A 24052-nucleotide genomic window follows, 5' to 3' on the forward strand; every position below is an offset into this window, starting at 1 on the left:
CATTAGTGTCACTTTAGTAGTCTTTAGTCTCCAGTTTTCTGCTGCACTAGCTCGCTCTGCTCGCTGGTGAAGCCGTTTAAAAAATCTTTTCCGATTTCTTTTTTCTTTTGAGAAAGTTTTTTTCCCATAGCACGAGAGAGAAATCACCGACGGTCGGATTTTAGCGGCAGTAGTTAAAAACAAAATCCTTATACTTCATTCTAGCTACACCAGTACACACGGGTTTGATTGCTCCACTATCTCGCTCCGCTCGATAGTGTCGTACACACACTTATATGAGAAGGTTTGTGCAATATGTATGTAACCAAAACCCCATGAGCATTATTAGAGAAAACCCCTCCCCCCCCCCACCAACACCACCACCACCACTGTGGTATATCGGCTTTTCTTTTTCCTGGGGCCCACCAATTGCACGTAATCAGGCGACTTCTCATGATGACAAAATATTTTGCGCATTAAAATGAAATGAGTAATGACCGCCACAATTTTAAAGCCGCCGCAATTTAACTATGCCGTTTCTTTTTTCGACTCTTTTCCCGTTAACTAGCGAAAAAAAATTTTCCCGCTTAATGGAGGGTTAAATAGAGACCCCCATTAGTTTATCTTGAATAATTTGTAGACAAACTTCTTTTCAAGGTGCTTCATAGCTGTTAGATTGCTCAAAAAATGGATTTTTGCTATAATAAGCTGATGGGCAACGGTACTATTGCCAGCAAATTTCGTCTTACTACTAAAGTGCAGCTGAATCAATCAAATCTTCGAACACCACTACTTGCCAAAAAAGATGTTCCAAAAGTCTCTCAAAACTCAATACCCCACGAGGAACAGCAGCCCCGCAAGATACTTCCCGCACGTCCCACACACATTGTAGTTGGGGAAAAAGCTGCTACTCTGGAAGTAGTCGAAAGCACAACAAGTCACCATCCTAGCAATTGTAATCGGTGCTACAGACTCAAGAAAAAATGCACAAGAACGTATCCAAAATGTTCTCACTGTGAAAGGACGAGGTCGGTGTGCGAATACGTGGATAGGAGTAAAAAGAGAAGAAAGACCGATGATGGGCCTGTCACTGCTGCTGCTACTACTACTACTACTACTACTAATGTTGCCACTGTTGTCGCTCCAGTCACTGCAGCTACTACTACTGTTGCTGCTACTGCAGATGTTCATGCTCCTGTTGTCACGCATATTGTGACGCCAACCTCCAACACAACCGCCAACTATCCCGGGGAAAACTCTATTAACTGGAAACCAATGTCTGTTTCCTCGTTACTTGTAGAGACAAGTGACGAGCAAATGAAAAAGCGAGAAATGCTGAAGAGGAAAAAAGTCCCCACTGCTGCATTAGCTTCGAGCGCCAGGCGTGCTCGAGAAGTGGAAAAGGATAGCATTGTTGACAAGATCAATTTCAAAAGTATTAAAGGGCCCATTATTTCAAACTTGAAAGAGGAATTCATTACCATTAAACGAATGCCTGATGCGAATTTGCCCATGGTTTTTGCTATGAATTATTTTGAAAATTTTGGGCAAAAATATCCATTCATTAATAAGGTGGAGTTTATGAAAAGTCTAGACAATATCGATTTTAGCAAAGATTCAATTGTCAATTTGGATATTTACCTTCTTTTAAGTATTGGGTGCATCTTGCATGACATAAAATGCCTGTCTGAAGACTTTATGCTATATTTCAAGACCAAAAGTGTTGAAAGTGTTATTGATGTGCTTGACTTATCATTTACCACTTTCAACCCAGATGATTTGCACCTTTTGTTGCTACTTTGTTTGTGTGCTGTTACATCATTGAACATGGATTTAACTTGGAATTTGGTTGGAATGCTCAATAGGGCAGTGCTTAAGTTTGAATTGTTTAAAAAAATAAACGACGATGATAACGATATTATAGTGGAGAGGATATTTTGGTCGATTCACAATTTAGATAAAGAGCTTAGTTTGTTGATGAAAAAACCTTCACAGTTTCCAAAATATTCGTATTTTGATAAGAAATCAATAGTTAAGCCGCTTTTTGAAGATGAAAACTTGTCGTTGGTAAATCTGTATTTAGCACTTGGAAGGTATCAAGATTCATTAGTCGACTCCATTTTGAAGAATTCAAGAGAAAAATTGACTCAGATCTCTAGTGATTTAGGAGTCTGGGTTGGTGCAATTACCAAGGATATCAGTCTCAAATTTGTGTCGGAACCATTTTTACAGGATCTCATTCCATTTGCTAATATTCAAAGCTACTACTTACAAGCAGAAATAGATCAGATATCAACTACGAAAAGTTTCCAATTTCCTTCACAGTTTACTTTTTATTCCTTTACTTTGTTGATATCGGCCTCAGACAAATCAGTAGGACTGGAGAAAAAACCAAACACTAAATTGGCAATTGCAGCATCAGGTTTTTGGTATTTGCAACTATTCAATATAATCAGGTACAGTATAACGTGTTTGAGCTACTTCATTGAGTCTGGTACAAATGAAGTAAAGCTCAAAGTAGTTGAATTTCAGGGATTCTTGCAGCAGGCTGTAAATCTATTGAAATACATTAGGGGAAACAAAACTTTACGTTGTTTGCAAGGGTATAGAAAATTGGATGAGCATGTCAATAAATTAATTTCAACTTTGGACAATTTAAGTATAAAGTTGTTGGGGTTTGATTGCACTGATAGCCTTGCAATGCTCAATCTATTGAAAACAATTAATGAAGAAGTAAAGTTGAAATTATAATATATACATATGTACTTATACTTCAAGCCCCTGTGTAACCCACATTTCAAGGGACTTTGTTTAAATTAAAATTGTCACCTATTTGTTTATTTTCATTCTAGTTTTGCTGCTTAAGTAGCTCCCTCTGTCGACTGAACTCTTCCATTGCTTTGGCTCTCATGACATCCAATAACACCGACTGGTGTTGTGGAGGGTATACCGGTAACTTATCATGCTCTACGTAAGCTAAATTCCAAAACTTTTCATCGCCCTTTCTCCATTCGTTTTCCCAAAACAATTTGGTACCATCTAGTTCAAATTCGTCAATCACATGAGCCAAGTCGGCAACGGCTTCTTGCGAGTATGTTGGCCGGTATTGTCCTGAATACCAAATATTTCCATCATCGTTTTTTTTTCTCATATTGTTTGCTTCCTTACGTTTTTTCCTCAAACTCTTCAAATCTAGCAAGGCTTGATATGCCGCTTTCGAGTATTCGTAATTATTGAAGTTGGCAACACACATTATTTTCCATAAATCCTGTCTTCTTGATGGTTTTCGATCTTGCCAATTTGGATTGTAGAACTGAGCATCTATTTGGTCCTGGTGATAAGCAGGAACCTGCGAATATAAAATCTGGCCACTGAATAAATTCTTAAATATAAACAATTGTGGAGCTAATCCTAGTTCCTGTAAATAAGACTCACTTTTAAGCTTATTCCCTTGAGCAATTCTAGCACCATCTTGTTTACGAGCTTTCAACTGCTCAACGAGGAATCTCCTCATCTTCTTTTCGGATCTTAACCGCATCTCAAATAATGTAAACCTATATCACACTTGCCAAATTTAATAACAACTATCGCTTCTTGAGCCTTAACCTTCTTTCTTTTGAGCCTTTTCCTTCTTTCCTTTCACTCTTCAACTCTTGATTCATTCATCCATGATGAAAAAAAAAAAAATAAAAAAAAAATTTCACCCTTCACTTATTTTTTCATACAATTGGTAGCTTTTAATAGAAAGGTCTAGCTCTGTTAAGTTGGTAACTCGATTGAACTGAGCATCGCCATTAACAACTACTAAGTTTGTATATTAGTAGTTGTTGTTTTGGTGATTGGTTGACGTAGATGTCATTTTCAAGCATTCTATTATACATCTTTATTCTTGTGCTTGCGACAATATGGATATACTCGTTCGTTTACAATAGGAATCTTCTACAGCGATATTCAACTTCTTTAAATGTACCTATAAGCCAGATAAATGAGTACATCGACATAAACTTACTGAAACCATACCAGTTGCAATTGATTGAAGTGAACGTTTTGGATGATGAAGCGGAAGCAGGAGGAGGAGCAGGTGGTGGTGGTGGTGGTGGTGGTAGTCGTCGCTTGGCAAGAGAGATTAATAAGTCAAGAATTGGTAGTGATTTGGAGCGCTCGAGAGACTTGGTAACAGGAGTCCTCTTTAGCACAACAGTTTCGTTTAGTGTTGGCTTGATTATACTAATGATGTGTGAATTGGGAGACTATTTCACTGTGAACACAAGAGCAAGTTTATTCAAGTTGACAATTGATATATTGATGATTTTGTTGGCGTTAATATTGCCATTTTGCAGTATAAGCTTGTTAATAAATAACGATGTACTACCTGTGAAATCAAATAGTGTTAGGGTCTTTGCCACTTTTTGCGTATACGCTGCATGGTTTTTGGTCTTGCATAAATGTGGCGATTTGACTCAAGATTTCTATCCGCGATCCAATAATTCAACCACAAATACTAGGAACTTGATCGAAAGGAAAATCAATGAGGTCTCAATTGTGGGAATAACTATTTTAGCAGTGTTGTCTGGGGTAGGTTCGATTTCAACTCCTCAACGCGTATTTTCTTACAAGGGTCTTTTAAGTAAACTTAGACCCGGAGCATTACAAACTATATTAACAACTTTAACTTCAACAAGGGCGACAACAACAACAAACTCTTCGCCAGAAATCGGGGTGCATGATATCAACCTGACAATTCAAAACTTCAACAACACAACCATTTTGATATCTAAACGCAAAAGAGAACTTGAGAAGTTACAGAGTGCTTCTGGAGGTACCATATACAATCTCCCCAATTCGGCGAGTTCAACTGAAAACGTTTTGATTGATAAATCTCTGACGAAAAAGAAATTGGGCTCGCTTATTCACAAAGTGCAATCCTTTGCCAATTTGCCTATGCATGGGTATTCCGAGGAACAAGAATTAGAAAAGGAGATTAAGTCTTTGTACAGCTTGAAAAAATCACTATATAGTGATGTGTTAATCACTGTGAACAAATTTACCAAGCAGGCACACAAGAATATGCATAAGAAACTTTTATTGGACAACTTAATGTACTGGGGAAACATTGTTTTAGCGTTTTATTGTATTTACAGAATCTTCAATGTCTTTTTTGTCAAACTACCGTTACTGTACATTTATGGGCCGCCCATATATGATGACGGAGTACACTCAGAAGTTATTGATTCCAAACAAGAAGCGCCGTCGTCAAAAGACGCATTGGCAATATCTATATCGAAAATAATACTCACAATATTTGGAAACATCCCCATTTCAGAGTTGCAATTGGTCAACCAGCTAAGTTTCATTTTATCAGGAAGTTTGTTTTGCTGCTCATTTACAAACGTTTTGACCACACTCAAATCGTTTAGCCAACTACTACCCTTGAACATGAATGAGTCACAAGTAGCCAAAACCTGGTTGAAGTATTTGTTGGTTGCAGAACTACTAGGTGTCTATGTTTTGGCAACTGCTTTATTAATACGCACAAATTTACCAGAAAACCTATCCAACCAGATATCTAAAATGTTATCGCTTTCAGGAAGCTCATCTACAAACGCACGATCCTCTATCAAGGAAGTAATGTTTATTGATACATGGTTCGACAAGGTCTTTGCCATATCGTGCTTGTTTACAGGCATCTTTATAGGGATAAGAAGGTTTACAAAGGAAGATGATGCATTGGGGCCTAGTGGGTCTCTGGAGTTTTATGATGAAGAACTGCTTCTAGAAGGCGACAACTATAAACAAGCATAGAAAAAAAAAAAAGAAGAAGAAGAAGAAAACAAAAATGTAGCCAAACTGTTACACAGAATAGATGAACATACATATCATTGAATGAATGAATGAAAAGGAAAAGCTCAATAGTAGTTGGTATGTAGTTTTCCCTGATCCCATCCCTTCCCCCCATCCCTTCCCCCTTCACAATGGGCACTCATCTCTTGGCCCGCGTTGTCGTGTCTTTGTAGTGAAAAAAAAAAAAAAGTTTGTTAGACATTCTTGGATTTATGACTAACAAGGAATTTTTCACCTTAAAATATCAAGTTTTCTCCACGGAGACATAGAACAAGTTGTTACGAGTTTTTCATAGAAACATTTGCCGAGCAGCTAAGATGTCGGTTGTAAAAGATACCAATATCCCATTTTCCAGGGAGTCCTTAGAGCAGTTGTTGAAGAGAAGGTTCTTTTATGCTCCATCATTCGAGATATATGGAGGTGTTGCTGGATTATTTGACTTTGGACCACCAGGTTGTGCTTTTCAAAACAATGTAATTGACGTCTGGAGAAAGCATTTTATTTTGGAGGAAGATATGTTGGAAGTTGACACGACCATGTTGACTCCTTATGAAGTGTTTAAGACTTCAGGTCACGTTGATCGTTTTTCTGACTGGATGTGTAAAGATTTGAAAACAGGAGAGATATTTAGAGCAGACCATCTTGTGGAAGAAGTATTAGAATCGAGATTAAAAGGAGACAAGCTGGCAAGAGGCGAATCTGTCAAGGATGAAGAGGATGAGGATAAGAAGAAGAGAAAGAAAAAAGTTAAGGAGATCAAGAATATCAAATTGGAAGACGATGTGGTTGAAGAGTATGAGAACATTTTGGCTCAAATTGATGGGTATTCTGGACCTCAGTTGGGTGAGTTGATTATTAAACATAATATAACCAATCCTGCAACTGGAGGTGCATTAGAACCCCCCATTGAGTTTAATTTGATGTTTGATACTGCCATTGGTCCTGCAGGAAACTTGAAGGCTTTCTTGAGACCAGAAACCGCACAAGGGCAATTTCTTAATTTCAACAAGTTGTTGGAGTTCAACAACGATAAGATGCCCTTTGCTTCCGCTTCAATTGGAAAATCTTTCCGTAATGAAATTGCTCCTAGAGCTGGTTTATTGCGTGTACGTGAGTTTTTGATGGCTGAAATAGAGCATTTTGTAGATCCGGAAGATAAATCACATCCAAAGTTTGACGACGTTAAAGATGTGAAATTAAGGTTTTTGCCTAAAAAGGTGCAAGAATCAGGATCCAATGACCTTATTGAGATGAGTGTTGGGGAGGCAGTTAGTTGTGGAATGGTGGATAATGAGACTTTGGGTTATTTTATTGCTAGAATCTATGCGTTTTTGATCAAAATCGGCTGTGACCCTAATAGATTAAGATTTAGACAACACATGTCAAACGAGATGGCTCATTATGCTTCCGATTGTTGGGATGCTGAATTGCACACCTCATATGGTTGGATTGAATGTGTTGGTTGCGCTGATAGATCAGCATACGATTTATCTGTCCATTCTGCTCGTACTGGTGAAAAACTAGTATCTAGAAAGGCTTTAAGCGAGCCACGCACTGTTGAGGAATTTGAAATCGAACTTGCAAAGAAAAAATTTGGACCCAAATTCAGAAAAGATGCAGCAACTGTTGAAAAATGGCTTTTGTCGAGGACACAATGTGAATTAGAAGACTTTGCTAAAAAACTAGAGGAACACGGAAGGATTGTTGCTCGTATTGACGGCGTTGAAGGCGCAGTTGAATTGGATCCAGAACTTATAAAGATTGAGAAGGTCAAGAGAACAGAACATGTTAGAGAATTCACTCCAAATGTGATTGAACCATCGTTTGGTATTGGACGTATTGTGTATTCAGTTTTTGAACATCAGTATTGGGCAAGAAAAGATGATGCCGAGAGAGGTGTTTTGTCTCTTCCTCCACTTGTGGCACCAACCAAAGTCTTACTCGTGCCGTTGTCAAATAGTTCCGAGCTTCAGCCAATTGTCAAAAAGGTCTCGAGTGTATTGAGAAAGGAAAAAATACCTTTCAAAATCGATGATTCTTCTGCTTCAATTGGTAAAAGATATGCTAGAAATGATGAGTTGGGTACACCTTTTGGTATCACGATTGATTTTGAATCTGCCAAGGACGATTCAGTAACCTTGAGAGAAAGAGACTCAACTAAGCAGGTCAGAGGTTCAATCAGTGAAGTTGTAGAGGCCATAAAAGAAATCACATATTCCGGAGTCGATTGGACTAAAGGTACAGCTTCTCTCAAGCCTTTCAACTCGTGAGGCAGGTTTACATTTGTTTTTGTTAATCCTTTATTATATCTTCCTTTGGTTTTTTATTTTTTTTTGGTATAGAAAATCTAACATATATAGACAAATAGATTGTTAACCGAAAATTTCTTTCAAAAAGGCTTCTGAGTTTGGTTTTCGGCCCAATAACTCCTCTAGATTCTCCATGATATCTCTCGATCCTCCACGTCTTAAAATGATGTCTCTGTACCTTATTCCATTTTCTGTGTTCATTGGATCTTTTTTGAAAAGGGTGTAGTATATATCTGCTGCAAAAACCAATGAATACAAGTAGCCGTAGTATCCACTTTCGTATCCACCGGCAATATGTCCAAAAGATGCATATCCTTTGGTTGGATTATTGTCGCTAGGAAGTAATGTCACTTCTTCTTTCAAGTTATTCCAAATTTTGAACAAATCCAAGCTCTCCAATTGTTCTTTGTTGTTGATAGTGTGCACGGTCATATCAAACAAGCCAAAAAACAATTGACGCAAATTAAATAATCCTGTGTTGACATGCTTGGTACGAACAAGTTGATCAACCAAGTCATCGTTTATAGGTTCTCCTGTTTCATAATGAGATGACAACTTCTTAATCTCATTTTTAGACCAACACCAATATTCCAACATTTGAGACGGAGTTTCAACGAAATCTCTTTCGACGCTTGTTCCGTGAAATCTAGAGTACTTGGTTTGTGCCAAGATTGAATGAATTCCGTGCCCCAATTCATGGAAAAAGGTAACAACTTCGTCGTGTTTCAATAAGGATGGTTTGTCCTTTGTAGGTTTGGTAAAATTACAAACTAATGCTGTAACTGGCTGACGACGAGTTTTCCCATCGGCTTTTAAATACCCTGGGCCCAACCCGAAATTAGCTGCATGGCCATACTTCCCTACTCTAGGGTGCAAATCAAAATAGATGGCCCCCATATACTCCACGGTTCCAAATTTGATATTTTGGAAAATGGCAAATTGTTGAACATCTTTGTGCCAAATTTCATTTGGTTGAGGATCAAGTTTAACAAACTTGATATCAAAGATTTTTTCATAAAACTCCAACATCTTTTCAATTGTTGACTGTAAGGGGAAGTACTCGGCTATTTTGTTATTGTCAATTTGGTACTTTTCTGCTAATAAATTTTCATTGTAAAAATTGAAATCCCAAGCATAAAATTCATCCTCTGGTTGTAACTGGCGTTTTTCTAGGTCAGAAGCTTTCAACAGCTTCAAATTTTCCAACTCCTTTTCAGCAACAGGTTTCAACTTGGTCCTCAAATCACCCAAAAAGTCAAGAACGGTTTTTTTCGTTTTAGCCATCCTTTCCTCCAAAACATAATCAGAAAATGTGTCATAACCCAACTCTTTGGCAATGTCATATCTAATCTTGATAATCTTTGTCAATATCTCATCATTTTTTTCTGAGCATCTATTACCATAAGCAATATTGGCTCTCTTTCTTGTATTTGAGTTCTTAGCGTACTTGAAAATGGGGAAAATGTCAGGGTATTTAAATGTAACCCTATACTTGTCATTGTCATTGTCTTTTTCATACTGACCAATCACATCTTGAGGAACGCCATCAAGCTCTTCCAAGGTGAAATATATACAGCCGTTGTCTTCATTCAAGTTCTTGGAGAATTGCACTTTCAAGTTACTCAACTCCACTTGCAATTGCTTAACTTTTTCTCTTTGGTCATTAGGTAATGCCAACCCATTTCTCTTAAACGCTGTGATAATCTTGTCCACATACCGCTTATCTTCTGCATCTGAATCTGCCCTTTTCTCGGCTAAATTCTCACTCAATTGCTTAAAGGTCTTGTACACATCCTCCCTCGACCATTGCTCTATGGAGTTCTTGTCCAAAATCTCCTCAGCTGCAGTTGACGCATCTCGCAATTCCTTGTCGTTCGAAACGTATTGGTAAAAGGTAATTTGGTTTTCAACAAAGGCATTTTCGTTAAAAAACCTACCAAAGGGCTCTAGCGTATTGCTGATGCTGGGATTTGAAACATTCGCTATCTGGTCAAACAATTGGGTTTCACGAGACGCAAGATCTTTGGCGGACTCTAATACCTCCTGAGAAGTTTGTTCCCATTTAGGATATTTCTGCTCTTGGGCAAGTTTTTGCAAGTCTAAAGACATCGTTGGATGAAAAATAGTGTATAGTAAATAGCCTACCAATACGATTATAAATCCATTGAACATAAAAAAAAAAGAAAGAAAGAAAGAAAGAAAGAAAGAAAGAAAGAATCAAGTGAATTACATCAGCTATTTTGCCATCTGGTTAAAGAGAAGATTGCGTGGCCTTTGCGCGGTGCGGCAACGAACACCTCCAAAGAGAGAAGCGTGCGGCTACAAATTTTGACAAAATTATCAACATTTCAACAAGCTTGGTGTATGTTATGTATGTTATAACCCCCCCACAATTTTCAAGGTCGTGTAGTGTCTTTGCATGAACAAACTCGTTGGAGTTGTTGTATTATTTAGTGTGTGTGTGTGTGTGTGTTTTTGTTTTGTTTGTAAAGTATATTGTTTCCATGGTGTAGTAGATGAGAGAATAGGGATCGATTTAAAGCTTTTGAAGAGATGGCACTTACCAACAAGTTAAGTAACAGTAACGTAAACCTCAATTGATGTTGTAATCAAACAATTTTTGTTTTTCTAGTTTGTCTTTATTTAAACTACAAAAACCTCTATCAACTTGCCAAAATCCAATCCATCTCCAGAATTGATTTCATATAACTTGATCCCATCAAGATTATAAATCCCCTTCTTAAGACCGATCATTTGAATTTCTGTCTCGAAAACCATTTGTGGATCCAATGGCATCCTAATGTCGTTATTCAAAATGATTACCCCATTATCTATTATTTCCCCTCGGCCAGCAAGAGAATTTGTGGTGTTGTTGATATAGGTGTTGGTGGTGGTGGTGGTAGTATTGGCGGTCCACTTGGTATTAGTTAAAAATTCAAAGTTGTTACAAGCTAGGTTAAAATTAACTGGTTTTTGGACTAGTAACGACAAGTTCAATCGGTTCATCGAAGTGTTGATTGCTTGAATTTTCCAGGTTACCAATTGCCCCAATTTAATATCGATTTTCCCAACAAATGTAAGCTTTAATCCACTCAAGGACGAATTGAGATTGGTTGATAAATTAACAGTTACAGACGACGTTACCCTACTTGCGTTCAGCTTGATTCGTCTAGTCATGGGAGGGCCCTGGACAGCTCCCAAGCTGCTAGCACTCAACATTGAATTGCTTGATCCCTTCAATTTGTAGAAACCATTGTACAATGCCCTGTGGCGAAAATTCGACCGAGTTGATAAGTTGCTAGCTTGTGAATCTGTTGTCGAATGACTATTACTGGTTCGTAAAGCATTGTTTATTGGCGATGCAATTATCCCAAAATCGAGAAAAGGCGTCCATTCAGTTTGTATTAGATTGCTGACATTTTCAAATTTGCCATTGACTAGTTTCTGCATTCGTGATTGGAGACGTATCAATACTGGCCTGGTAGATTCTCGATTAGTAGTGGGCTCGTTATTAATGAATTTGTGTACAGAGTTAATTGAATCAGTAGACTTCAATCGCTGTGGTATAGTTGACCCCATGGCAACTGCTAAACCGGACTCAAACGAAACTTCAAGATATAAAATATCAAAATAAGTTTTATCCATTTCAGATCCTTTCATCGTTAGTAACTCTTCAGCGCATTCTATGTTTAGTGCTGCCAATAAAACATCATTTCTTCCAGCTGGTTTTGTTGATTTCATTTTGATCACTAATGAAACTGTTATTGGAATGCATATCTCTGCTGTCGCCTCAGCAGTTACTTTGACTATAGAAGACTCTTTTTGACTTTGCGAGACTGTCGCGGTTGTTGTTGTTGTTGCTGTTGTTATTGTATCTTCTTCACAAGGTTCTGAATCATTATCATCTACGGGCATATAATCCAGTAAAATCACATGTGGCACATGTTCAGCATCTGTGCTGATTTCATGACTTTCAGTGTAAAAACAAGATAGCTGTAAGCAAGGGTCTTCCATTCGCATTCGCGGGTACACCGCCGGTACTTTGAATTTCCACACTGTCAACTCATCCTCACAAACTACTACATCTTTTTCTGATAGATAGCATTTAGCTATCACCTCATCATCTTTAGCTGTCTCAAAATCCTGTTTGGATGCTGCCCCATTGCCAGATGAAAAACTAGCTTCAAGCTTTAACTTGTATGGCGCTGATTTTCTATGGGCTAGAACAACATAGCCTACAACAATTTCATCAAAAAACAACAAACTTCTATTTTCATTATTCTCTATTTCCTCGAAAATCTCATTCTTTCCGCTCCTTTCTTTTGTAGGCACGATGATTTTGATATCCATGGAGGCATGGAATAACGAAAGGGATTATGAAAAAAAAAAAAAAAAAAAAGTATAAAAAGAATGAAAAAAAATTAGGACATTGATAGTTTCCACTTATTATATTACACGAAGGTGACGTTGACCGATCATCTGATCATTTCAATGCTAGTCCAAAAAGAAGAATGAGAAAATGAAGAGAAAAAAAGCATGATCGGGGTAAAGAAGGAGCAGTTTGAGTGAATCAAAAGTAATAGGGGGGGTAGCTATACCTATCTCGTGGTTAACAGAGATCAATTGAAAATTATAAGGCCAAATTCTTTGTATTAAGAACTAGGTATTGTGAACACCAGCAAATGAACAACAAGCAGACTGGATGGCCAAGCTGGTTAAGGCGTGAGACTGTTAATCTCAAGATCGAGAGTTCGATCCTCTCTCTGGTCGGTTGTTTTTTTTTCCTCCCACAAGAATACCTCCTTATTTTTTTTTTTTGATTCTTGTAGGGAGAGAGTAGAAATGCCAATGAACGACAATCTTGATTTCTCTGTAGTGTAATCGATGAAGCTGTGTGTTTAATTGGGAGTTATTTGTCTATACTTTTCAGTGGGCATTTATTAGAGTAATAATGTTCAAAAAATTTCAAAAAAATTTTGCAATAATACAGAACAAACTTCTTCTCCACATTGAGAATAGTTAGACTAATTGGAGATAGCCTTTTCAAGAGTTTTCAAAGCTTTTCCTTTAATAGAAAAAGTTAATCACAAAGACTATTTTGAACGCATTTGCCACACATATATATATATATCTCTATATAGTATACTTTTATTCTGAATTCTAAGGTCAATGTCAGTGTCGCTAGTCAGTGCTGCTCGATAGTGCCGCACTTATATATTAGATCTACATAAATTTTCAGAAATAACCGTTTTTTTCTATTTAAATTTGCAAACCATTTCAACGGCAGCAGCACCCCAATCTTCGCCATGGTTGTGCATCTTTCCTTCTATTAACCCAGCTCTGGCTTCAGCCTGCTCCTCAGTTAAGCAAGTCAAAACCCCAAATATAACAGGAATGTTCAATTCAAAATTCAATTTCATCAATTGATTAGTAGTTGAGTCACAAATGTATTCAAAGTGCATAGTTGATCCTTTGATTAATACCCCAATTGGGATAATTGCATCAAGAGGAGCATGTATATTCTTTTGCTTTTCATAAAATAGTTTTGAACCATATGGTAACTCGAATGATCCGGGAACCGATTCAATTACAATGTTTTCAGAAAGAACACCAAACTCTTTGAGTCTTTTAACTGCTCCTTCTACTAGGGCATCAATGATTTTCTTATTCCATCTTGCGTGGATAATACCAATCCTTAATTTGGAACCTGTCAAATTGTTTCTTTGATTAGTATGATAAAAAAGAAAAAAATAAAAATAAAAATAAAGGGGAAAAAAAACAACAAATCCAACACAAGGTTATTCTTAGTAAAGAAACATACCATCATATTGCTTGTCAACTCCCCCTAATCCTTTTACAGCCATGTTTCAATTGAGGAAAAGCTTTAGTTAGTTTGTGATTCAAAATAAGATTCTGGAATGAAGTGAACGTTTTTTTCAGAAAGAGAGAGAGAGAGAGAAAGTTGGGAGCGAAAAAAAAAAATCCTTGCAAAAGTTTTATCGATAAATTTTTCATCCTGATGAACAATCTTTTTTATAGTCTTCTGCAGATGAACAATCTTTTTATAGTCTTCTGCAGATGATCACAATTGAATAACCCGAGAAGATGAGTTTTCTAGCTTCAGCATTTTTGATTGGTATGTTATGAATTCCCCCCTTCCTTTGGGAAAACTCCATTTTGAATCTGTTTCATAGAATGTTTCTTTAAGTGATGATTACATCCAATTACATATATGACTTACTTGATATGAATTAAAAACAATAATCTATAAATTTAAAGTCTTTCACCCCTATCTGAACAAACGAAAGTCTACGAAACTGACTAAAAAGAATCGCATTAAACAGGGTAATACTAACTTGACCAAATTTTAGAGTAACAATTACATTCTGTTCAATTTTGGGGCTCTCATAGATTATAGGGTGTTCTTTGTTTTTTTTAGAGCGGTTATGTAAATGCGTTCGGGATTGAAGAAAAAAAAAACAAAGAATAGAGGAGACACCGAATGGGGTGGGGGGGGGGGGCAGATTTTTGTTTATAGCATCCTATTGTAGAATTGTTGAGCATACTCAACTGGTGAAATAAAGTATTGCCCACGATGAGGAAATAAAACTCATCACTTCATTCAAGTAAAAAACCTTGTTTCTTTTTTTTGGTTTCTTCAAGGACAAGGATGAAAGTGAAAGGGAATCAAAGACACTATTGAGCAGAGCGAGATAGTGGAGCACACTAGCTGCCTCCGATTTCCTTTTACTTGGTGCAGGAGGGAGAGGGAGTATGGGACTTATTGTTGTAGAGATGAGATGAGATGAGATAAGGCTAGGCTTAAAGGCAGAAATTACTAAAGTAACATTCTTTTTCCGTTTTAAATACAATCTGCGTTAATAAATTCTCAAAAACTACCTCAACAATAACAAATTAACCTGAAATATGGCTATAACTTTTTTTTGAAGTAGGAAAACAGAATGTAAGATGGCTTTAGATAATAAGTCTTTTATTTTCTTTTTGTTTTTCTTTTTTTCTTTTTTAGTTCTTTTTTTGATTATTACAAATATTAGTGAGCGAGTTCGGAAAAGACTAGACCCCATAATAGTTTACTAATTTTTGACAGGACAAGTATATGCCAGTAAAGGGGTTTCTCACTGACAGGAACGCATCTTGAAAAGAGACAACTTTCTACAGTTGTATTCCACTTAACAAGTTGGGCTATTCCTCTTCTCTTGAGAACTAATGACTCTACACTCAAAGAAAAAAAAAAAGACCTTGAAGTTGATATATTTGTATAGTTTCATTTAAGTAAAGATCTAACAAACGAGTAAAACGTCAACTGTTAGTCACGATCAACATTTGACTAATAGTTTGCAATACTTTATTTAATACAATACCTTTTCTTTACTTTGAAATACAACACGAGAGTTACAACACGAGAGTTACAACACGAGAATACAACATGAGAATACAACATGAGACTACAACATGAGCTTGGGTTGTTCATATTTTTTTTTTTTCTTTTCATTGTAGTTACTGCGCGAGACGAACTGACCCAACGTGACCATATCTTTGTTGGTTTCAGTTGATTTACCTTGGCGTTATCTCTTCCTCTTCTTCTCATGTTTATTACACAGAAAACAAAACATATAAACATCAAAAATTTGTTAGAAACCTAACACCCCCCCCGCTCCGTTCCCCCTCCATCAAGTTCAGTTTTTCTGTTGTATAGTTGGACTCGCCACTTGGCATATCAACAACTTCTCGCTTATCGTTTGTCGTTGTCCAGTAGTCATTTTGTACAGGACTTGTTCATTAGAAGTTTCAGTGTTCTTGCATTGCTACCTGCTGCATATATTTTTCCATTGGTCCTTAGCAACGGCAACGTAATCCACACTTTTGGTGAGCAAGCATTCTTTTAAACTATAACTTTTTCTTTTTTCCCTTCTTACTCATTTATTTAAATAGCGTTGGTATTTTATCTTTTATCTTATCAGTACTTCATTTCAATCGCATATTGATTATCGTATAGGATTCTACCACCACAAAGAAAGGCAAAGACAGATACCGACACACCGACACACACCGACACACACCGACACACACACACACACACACATATATATATATATATAGAACTATAGATTATGTCTATTAATCCGAGATTCAAGCTATTTAAGCTTGCTACACCTGCACAAGTGTATACTTCTCAAGAAGATGAGCCACATCCACAACCACAATCAAAATTAAAACTGCAATCACAACAGAACAATGCAACCAAACTGTTTGCTAAGCTGAAAAAGGATGCTTATGATGCCACGTCTAGTATATTATCCGACTATGACGATTTGGAAGTGATGGATGATGATCAATCGCTGTATGTGTTGTTTAATCCAAAACAGAGAGCCAAGACTGAATCTGATATACTTTCACTTACAAACACGTCGAGGGAAGAAGATTCAAAGATAGAAACAGAGGGAGAGGAAGAGGAAGATGAAGAGGAAGAAGAAGAGGAGGAAGAAGAGGAAGAAGAGGCAGAAGAGAAAGAGCAACAGCAAGAGCATCAAGAGGATGGGGATAAACTTTCAAACAAAATCAATAGCTGGCACCATTCAAATATACTCAAGACAAGCCAACCAATAGACGAAAACGTCGCCAGCTGGAACCTCGATGAAGAAGTTATGGACAAAAGCAGCAGCTATACTAGCTTGTACTTCAATAACAATCTGCAACAACTGCTTGATGAAAGCAAGAAATTATTAAAAGAGTTTTATGGGGACGATTTGTTCAAATACCTAAGCCCACAGGAGATTGCTCAAGCTAAAAAGTTTCACAAGTATATTGATATAAAGAAGTACTTGCTAAACAAACAAGATGATGATAATGCCGCCATACTAAACTCATCTATACTAAAACAGTTAATTTACAGAATACTTTTTTTAAACAATAAGAGTAATGGTCACCAACTAGACACAGATTATCAGCAACATCAATCCTTTAATATGGGAGGCAAGGATTACATAAATTATCTCATAAAGGATATTAACCATTTCGAGCACTGCCATTACTTTGGCGAGCACGCTGTTCCTGCTGCTACATTTTCCGAAACAACAGGCGGCTCGTCTTTAATTATGTGTGGCGGTGTTGGATTTGGAGCTAATACAACATGGAATGACATTTAAGAGTAAAAAAAGTGTATGCAAAAACCTGTGCAATTAAAGAAGCTGGGTCCTTTGTTTTATTTTTTTTTTATTTTTTTTATCTTTATTTTCTTATCTATAGAGTGTGAATGGTTTTGGACAATGAGTTGTACTAGGTGAATGGTTTTGGACAATGAGTTGTACTAGGTGAATGGTTTTGGACAATGAGTTGTACTAGGTGAATGGTTTTGGATTGTATATTGGTATAAGGGTGAATGGTTTTGGACAATGAGTTGTACTAGGTGAATGGTTTTGGATTGTATATTGGTATAAGGGTGAATGGTTTTGGACAATGAGTTGTACTAGGTGAATGGTTTTGGATTGTATATTGGTATAAGGGTGAATGGTTTTGGACAATGAGTTGTACTAGGTGAATGGTTTTGGATTGTATATTGGTATAAGGGTGAATGGTGAATGGTAAATGGTATTGAATTATATATTGTATAAGGGCGGGTATATGTATATAGATTTTATCAATATAAACATATTTACAAAAAAGATATAAAGGATAAAGAGGATATTGCTCCACTTGAAAAGCTACAAAGTGTTGCTCCACTATCGAGTAAAGCTAGATAGTGTCTGTGGCAGCTACAACACTATCGAGCAAAGCGAGATAGTGGAGCACACTAACTCTTAACACTATCGAGCGACAACATAAGTGTTGCTCCACTTTCGAGTAAAGCTCGATAGTGTCTGTGGCAGCTACAACACTATCGAGCAAAGCGAGATAGTGGAACACACTAACTCTTAACACTATCGAGCAACAATATAAGTGTTGCTCCACTTTCGAGTAAAGCTCGATAGTGTCTGTGGCAGGTACAAAGTGTTCCACTATCTCTCTTCGCTCGATAGTGTCGGTGGAGTGTTGGTCCACTATCTCTCTTCGCTCGATAGTGTCGGTGGAGTGTTGGTCCACTATCTCTCTTCGCTCGATAGTGTCGGTGGAGTGTTGGTCCACTATCTCTCTTCGCTCGATAGTGTCGGTGGAGTGTTGGTCCACTATCTCTCTTCGCTCGATAGTGTCGGTGGAGTGTTGGTCCACTATCTCTCTTCGCTCGATAGTGTCGGTGGAGTGTTGGTCCACTATCTCGCTTTGCTCGATAGTGTGATAGTGTCGGTAGTGTCTTGTTGATGTCGTAAAGCTTGAAATCAAGACATGGAATTTTTCAGTCGAAATTTGAAAAAAAAAAAAAAAAAAAATGAACGAGAAGTTGAGATATAGTTAGCGATTTTTCAAAACAGTCCATCTCGAAATTGAATAAAAATTACTCAGGATAATGAGTGGGTGTATGTATCATTTGTTCAGGATAACTGAGCTTGCGAGAGAGTACTCGTACTAACTTTTTCCTGCTCACAATAGTCCGTCTTCTTGACTTGGTGAAGTTCTTCTTGCCAATACTTCCAGAAGTTGAGTTTCCCTATGAAACAATAAAATTCGATGAGAAAATAGTATATACTGTTGGTTCTGGCTTCATTTTTCTTCTTGGTCAATTGCCCATCTATGGTCTCATCCCACAAGCACAGTTCCATTTGGTTGATCCTTTTTACTCCTTTAGATCGATTTTCGCCATGGAAAAGGCAACACTATTGGAATTGGGGTTGTTGCCTATAATAACCTCGGCTTTTCTTTGGCAATTAGCAGCAGGGTTGAAATTGATTAGTGTCAATTTGGGGTTGAGGTACGACAGAGAATTGTTTCAATCGGGCCAGAAATTAACTGCCTTTGGTTTGGCTATAGTCATGGCTCTTGGATTAATTTATAGTGGATACTATGACAATGTTATTAAGGGCATCAATATAGTTGGTACCCCTTCAGGAGTACCATATTGGTCGTATTTGATTATTTTTTTGCAAATTGTCACTTGGCTGTTTATGGTTACTTTATTAGTGGAAATTTTTGATAAAGGTTACGGATTTGGATCAGGTATATTATGTTTTCTTACCTTGCAAAATGCAACTAGTTTTATTGCTGAATTGATTGGATTGGAAGTATTTCCCGTGGTTAACAATTCCAAGAAGTTTGAAAGCTTTGGTGCTTTGATGAACCTTTTGCGCAATTTCTCCGTGTTCAACCTCAGGGCCACTATAAATCAAATTTGGCATGCTTTTACAAGAGTCCAATTACCTAATTTAACTCAATTTTATATTTGTCTTGCGTCAATTCTTGTTGTTGTTGCTTTGCAGAATTTCAGAATTGAAATACCGATTAGATCTACAAAAGTTCGGGGTATGAACCAAATATTCCCAATTAGATTGTTGTATACGGGAGGATTATCCGTTTTGTTTGCATACACTGTTATTGCCAACATTCAAGTTCTTGGTTTCTTTGTCAAGTCAATTATGGTGAAGCTCGGTGCTCCTTCAATTATTTCGTCATTATTTGCAAATTACGTGATTGAACCATATTCAAACAGGTTAGTGCTTGAATCTGGATTACTCTATTTCTTCACACCATCTCAAACATTGGTTCAATCGATAATATCTCCATTAAGAACTATTGTTTATTCTTCAACAGTTATTCTTTTGACAGTTTGGTTTGCTTATAAATGGAGTTTCATCTCAGGTTCATCTCCAAAGGATATATCAAAACAATTCAAAGATCAAGGCATTTCAATTGCAGGTAAGAGAGATATTTCAATAACAAAAGAATTGTCAAGAGTCATCCCAATAGCCGCAGTCTCTGGTGCTTTCTTATTAGGCGTGACTTGCATTTTGGGTGACTATTTAGGAGGATTAGGAAAGAATGTTGCATCCGTGGTTGGTGTTTCCTCGGCCTTTGGCGTTTTAGAAGAATTCATGATGGAGTACCAACAAGCTGGTGGATCACAATTCTCAAACGCCCTTCAAGGTTTTCAATAATATCTATGTGATATAAAGAACAAAAGAAAATTAAAAAGGGCTGTGGTGGTGTTGACGGAGGAGGAGGAGGAGGAGAGGACAGAGTAGGAGAGGATAGAGGAAGCATGTTTGGCTTTTTTTCTTATTTTCNAACAAAAGAAAATTAAAAAGGGCTGTGGTGGTGTTGACGGTGGAGGAGGAGGAGGAGGAGGAGAGGACAGAGTAGGAGAGGATAGAGGAAGCATGTTTGGCTTTTTTTCTTATTTTCATAACGAAACGAGTTTATATATATGTTGTGTATATAATTTAAGAAGCACCTCTTCTTTTAATCACCATATAATGTGCTAGAAGTATGACCGTATCCAAGACTCTTTCCAACGAGATTACTACTGTATTTATGAGTGGAATTGGGAGTCACAGAAATCAATGGCGACTTGTACTTTCTAGCTGGTATTGATCCAGCTGTCGCAAATGTAGGAAAAGCACTGCCGACCCTTGTCCCACCTTCTTCTTTTGCTGATATGGGTGATAAATGAAATTGTTTCATAGAGAATTGGCTATTGAAAGTATTAGTGGGCAGGTTCTCAAGCATCAATTGTTTCATCAGAGTTGATGGACTGCAATTGGGTGAGGGTGTAACTTTATCCTTGTCACCACCATTTGCTCTTATTAATCTAGGTTGCCTGCTTTTGAAGGGAAAAAACACAATACTAAACACAATAAAGCCTGTAAGGTTTAAAGGTCGGATTATTGTCCACCCTATTATCAACAGAACAATGAAGATCAAAACCTTAAAATATAACTTGGTAGCGTAAAAGGGTATCCTAAAAACTACCCAGATTATCATGCTAAATACGTGTTGAAAAGGATGACGAACAATATCCAAGATGTGTTCCATTATATGAACATAAATACCTAACAAGTATTTGTCAAACATTTCCATCAAAAATGTTTTCGAAATTTCATAGTCATGGAATTGTATTTGGTTAATAAGGGGGGTTAATTCATTTACTAATATTTTCCGTACAATCTTGGGATTATTGTAGATATCATACAAAGTCAACTCTTCCCTTATCGATTTGAGAACTTCGCCAAGATTTTCCAAAAAGGATTTTTGGTGAAGGATGTCAGTACGATTAGCATCAAATTTGCTAAAGGATGGGCAATCAAGCGATTCAAATACTAGGTCATCTTCCTCGATTATAGTTTTTAATGGAGGTTTCCCCAAGGTTAGCGAGGATCGACGTTTTTGTAGTTGAGATGTTGCTGATTGCTCAAACAGAGTCTGAGTCGGTGATACTGAAGGTGAATCTCTAGGAGAGAGACTCAATGGGAATGGTGAGATCAAATTTGTTTGCGCCTCACTTTGACTATGATCAGAGCTCGGTAAATGACGTTGTTGTTGTTGTTGTTGTTGTTGTTGTTGTTGTTGTTGTCGCCTCTGATGAAGCTGATGATGAAGCTGACTACGTTGCCGCTCACACTGTATGTCAATTGGTGGTGTAAGTGATTCAACATAAGTTCTCTCATCAATTTCCTTACGCAATTTGAGCAAATCTAACTTCAACTTATCAAATTCTTTGTTATGAGATTGTAAATGATCCAATAATATTTGGTTTGTCAAGTTAGGTAGAAAGTAGTGTTTCAAATCTTGAAACCAATTTTGGAAATTTGAATTTTGTATATAAACTTGACTATTGTTCAACGATGAGTTTTGCAACAGGTCGGTAAATGTGACGATAATTCTAAAAATTGACCAAAACTGCAACAATGCTATATTGACATTATTGAAAACCATTTTTTTCCTCTTTTGATCTATTATAGTGTATTTTCTAGTCCATATAAGTAACGTTGAGCTAAATATTGACGATACCAAACAGCACAATAATGCAATTACCTCAAAAGTATAGATTTTCCTAACCAACATGATTATTTTATCATTGTTTTCCCTATTTTCTTGTTTCAACTGTTTTAATAGAGCTGTTTTAGTAGTTTGAAGCTGTTTCATCCAGTTGTATGGCCATTCTATTGTAAACCTCACTACCCAACTTATCAACACCACGGTTAACAAATCAATAATAAAATTGCCAATTTGTTCATTTTTAGGGATATTTGTTGAATTTATTGGGAACAAAATTGACGTTAATGTGGGCAATAGGATAACAGTATATGTGAATAGTTTATAAAAAGTTTCTTGACCCTGCGAGTTGACCATATTAGGTGTTGCTGTGAATGGTAGAGGCAGCTGTGTTTTGGAAAAAGTAGATGGAGGTGACGACTTGTAATGGCTCGATTGTGGTGGTGAAGATTTAAAATGACTCGACTGTGGTGGTTGTGGTGGTTGTGTTACACCATATTTATCGTGCGGTGATTCTTGGGAATGCAGCTCCATTTAAACGGTAATCTATATTCACAATTTTATCAAAGTATGACAAACAAGTTAATCGGGAGACAAGTTAATCAGGAGACAAGTTAATCAGCAGGATATTAATATTAATAACACCTATGGAAAAAAAGTGTATAGTCTAGGGGGGGGTAGCTTTATTAGTGATATGCTGCAAATTAAACCCGGGGGTTAGAGTGAATATGAAATTTGAGCTTTATGTGAAACACCACTTGGGTGGAAGATAAGTCAAATGTGTACAATTTAACTAAATATAGTAGTAAATGGGATCGACTGTTTAATATAAACGTATTGAGGGTGAAAATGTGTATACTGTTGTCACTGGGATATGAAAAACCAATTTGGTTGTAAAAAAAAAAAGGAATACTATAGAAAACAAAAAAAAATTGAAATTGGAATTAATGTAAGACAGACAATTAATGGGGGGCTCGAGACAATTTCAATAAGCAGTGTATAATTTCAAGTTTATTTGCCAAAGTAATATTGCGCTGGTTGTCAAGGTTGGTTGTGTGGGCAATGTGGGCAATGTGGTGTGTGTAATGAGCAGTGTTGTGCTGGTGTTGTAAGGTAAAGTGTGTCTTAAAATAAATAAATAAATAAATAAATAAACAAAAAAAAAAAAGAAAAAATTGGAAAGTGGTTGCCAATATTTGGTAATTAAGGGAGGGACTTAAAGGGAAGCTGGAGAAGTATTAAGTATAGATAGCTGTAGAAGTATCAAGTATAGTAGATATAGATGAAGAGCTGGAGTATAGATGAAAAGCTGGAGTATAAATACCAAGGTACAAAGTGTTGCTCCACTATCTCGCTCTACTCGATAGTGTTGATATGGTTTGTGACACTATAATTTAACCTTTAGGAAATATTAGAAATGCAAGAAAATGTAGGAATATAAGAATATCAAAGAAAAAGTTTGTAAGCTTTATTAGTTCAAATAACTATTTCACACGGGGTTGAACCTTGAATACAAAAAAGTAAATATGATAAAAAGAGCTTACTATTATACTTATTCTCTTTATAATTTCAGTAATGGTGTGTACTACATCCATTTGCATTTCCTTCTATTCAAACCCGTGTGTCATAACTGAATAGTATCAAGCTCAATAGTCCCCATAGAGTGGCAACTTTAAAGTGAAAACTTTATTTTTTTTTTTTTTTTGCATCCCTAGATGAGTCCAAACAAAACTTAGACATCATGCATTTTGGGTAACTTTAACCATTTGCATGATGCATATCTGAGTAAATTGCACTATTGACCTTATCGCTTACATTAAATAACCAACAAGCAAAATGCATGCTAACTTATGCTTGATAGATGGTTAAGAAAATAGAAATCTATTGATTTTTGTTTTGACAAGGAGATCTAGATTTTTAGATTTAAATCAGAAAAGAATAAACTGAGGCAACACTATCGCGACACTATCGAGCAGAGCGAGATAGTGGGGCACACTAGCTGCCACCATTGACTATTGATATTTGCATATGTAACTACGCAA

At 36.8% G+C, this 24052-nt stretch overlaps 10 protein-coding genes across 10 annotated transcripts; 5 read left to right on the top strand and 5 right to left on the bottom strand. All coding sequences in view use genetic code 12, as the record gives it.

Annotated features, from left to right (window-relative positions):
- Positions 1-666: 666 nt before the first annotated feature.
- KGF56_000886 (uncharacterized protein) lies at positions 667-2730 on the top strand (the record flags this gene model as incomplete). Its single annotated transcript, XM_049326841.1, has 1 exon — positions 667-2730. The coding sequence occupies one exon, from the start codon at positions 667-669 to the stop codon at positions 2728-2730; it is 2064 nt and encodes a 687-aa protein (XP_049182150.1).
- Positions 2731-2827: 97 nt separating this feature from the next.
- On the bottom strand, positions 2828-3517 carry KGF56_000887 (mitochondrial 54S ribosomal protein mL67; the record flags this gene model as incomplete). Its single annotated transcript, XM_049326842.1, has 1 exon — positions 2828-3517. One exon carries the CDS (start codon positions 3515-3517, stop codon positions 2828-2830), a length of 690 nt encoding a protein of 229 aa, XP_049182151.1.
- Positions 3518-3831: 314 nt separating this feature from the next.
- KGF56_000888 (uncharacterized protein) lies at positions 3832-5781 on the top strand (the record flags this gene model as incomplete). The annotated part of the gene is made up of 1 exon (XM_049326843.1): positions 3832-5781. One exon carries the CDS (start codon positions 3832-3834, stop codon positions 5779-5781), a length of 1950 nt encoding a protein of 649 aa, XP_049182152.1.
- A 356-nt stretch (positions 5782-6137) lies between these two features.
- On the top strand, positions 6138-8090 carry GRS1 (glycine--tRNA ligase; the record flags this gene model as incomplete). Its single annotated transcript, XM_049326844.1, has 1 exon — positions 6138-8090. The coding sequence occupies one exon, from the start codon at positions 6138-6140 to the stop codon at positions 8088-8090; it is 1953 nt and encodes a 650-aa protein (XP_049182153.1).
- Positions 8091-8192: 102 nt separating this feature from the next.
- On the bottom strand, positions 8193-10238 carry PRD1 (metalloendopeptidase; the record flags this gene model as incomplete). Its single annotated transcript, XM_049326846.1, has 1 exon — positions 8193-10238. One exon carries the CDS (start codon positions 10236-10238, stop codon positions 8193-8195), a length of 2046 nt encoding a protein of 681 aa, XP_049182154.1.
- Positions 10239-10772: 534 nt separating this feature from the next.
- Positions 10773-12479, bottom strand: KGF56_000891 (uncharacterized protein; the record flags this gene model as incomplete). Its single annotated transcript, XM_049326847.1, has 1 exon — positions 10773-12479. One exon carries the CDS (start codon positions 12477-12479, stop codon positions 10773-10775), a length of 1707 nt encoding a protein of 568 aa, XP_049182155.1.
- Positions 12480-13384: 905 nt separating this feature from the next.
- RIB4 (lumazine synthase) lies at positions 13385-13993 on the bottom strand (the record flags this gene model as incomplete). The annotated part of the gene is made up of 2 exons (XM_049326848.1): positions 13385-13836; positions 13951-13993. The coding sequence occupies 2 exons, from the start codon at positions 13991-13993 to the stop codon at positions 13385-13387; spliced, it is 495 nt and encodes a 164-aa protein (XP_049182156.1).
- Positions 13994-16261: 2268 nt separating this feature from the next.
- Positions 16262-17296, top strand: KGF56_000893 (uncharacterized protein; the record flags this gene model as incomplete). The annotated part of the gene is made up of 1 exon (XM_049326849.1): positions 16262-17296. The coding sequence occupies one exon, from the start codon at positions 16262-16264 to the stop codon at positions 17294-17296; it is 1035 nt and encodes a 344-aa protein (XP_049182157.1).
- Positions 17297-18591: 1295 nt separating this feature from the next.
- On the top strand, positions 18592-20173 carry SSH1 (Ssh1p; the record flags this gene model as incomplete). Its single annotated transcript, XM_049326850.1, has 2 exons — positions 18592-18601; positions 18675-20173. 2 exons carry the CDS (start codon positions 18592-18594, stop codon positions 20171-20173), a joined length of 1509 nt encoding a protein of 502 aa, XP_049182158.1.
- Positions 20174-20477: 304 nt separating this feature from the next.
- Positions 20478-22544, bottom strand: KGF56_000895 (uncharacterized protein; the record flags this gene model as incomplete). The annotated part of the gene is made up of 1 exon (XM_049326851.1): positions 20478-22544. One exon carries the CDS (start codon positions 22542-22544, stop codon positions 20478-20480), a length of 2067 nt encoding a protein of 688 aa, XP_049182159.1.
- Between the last annotated feature and the right edge of the window lie 1508 nt (positions 22545-24052).

Source organism: Candida oxycetoniae (assembly GCF_023343755.2).
Source record: "Candida oxycetoniae strain CBS 10844 chromosome Unknown scaffold5, whole genome shotgun sequence".
Lineage (NCBI taxonomy): Eukaryota > Fungi > Ascomycota > Pichiomycetes > Serinales > Debaryomycetaceae > Lodderomyces > Lodderomyces oxycetoniae.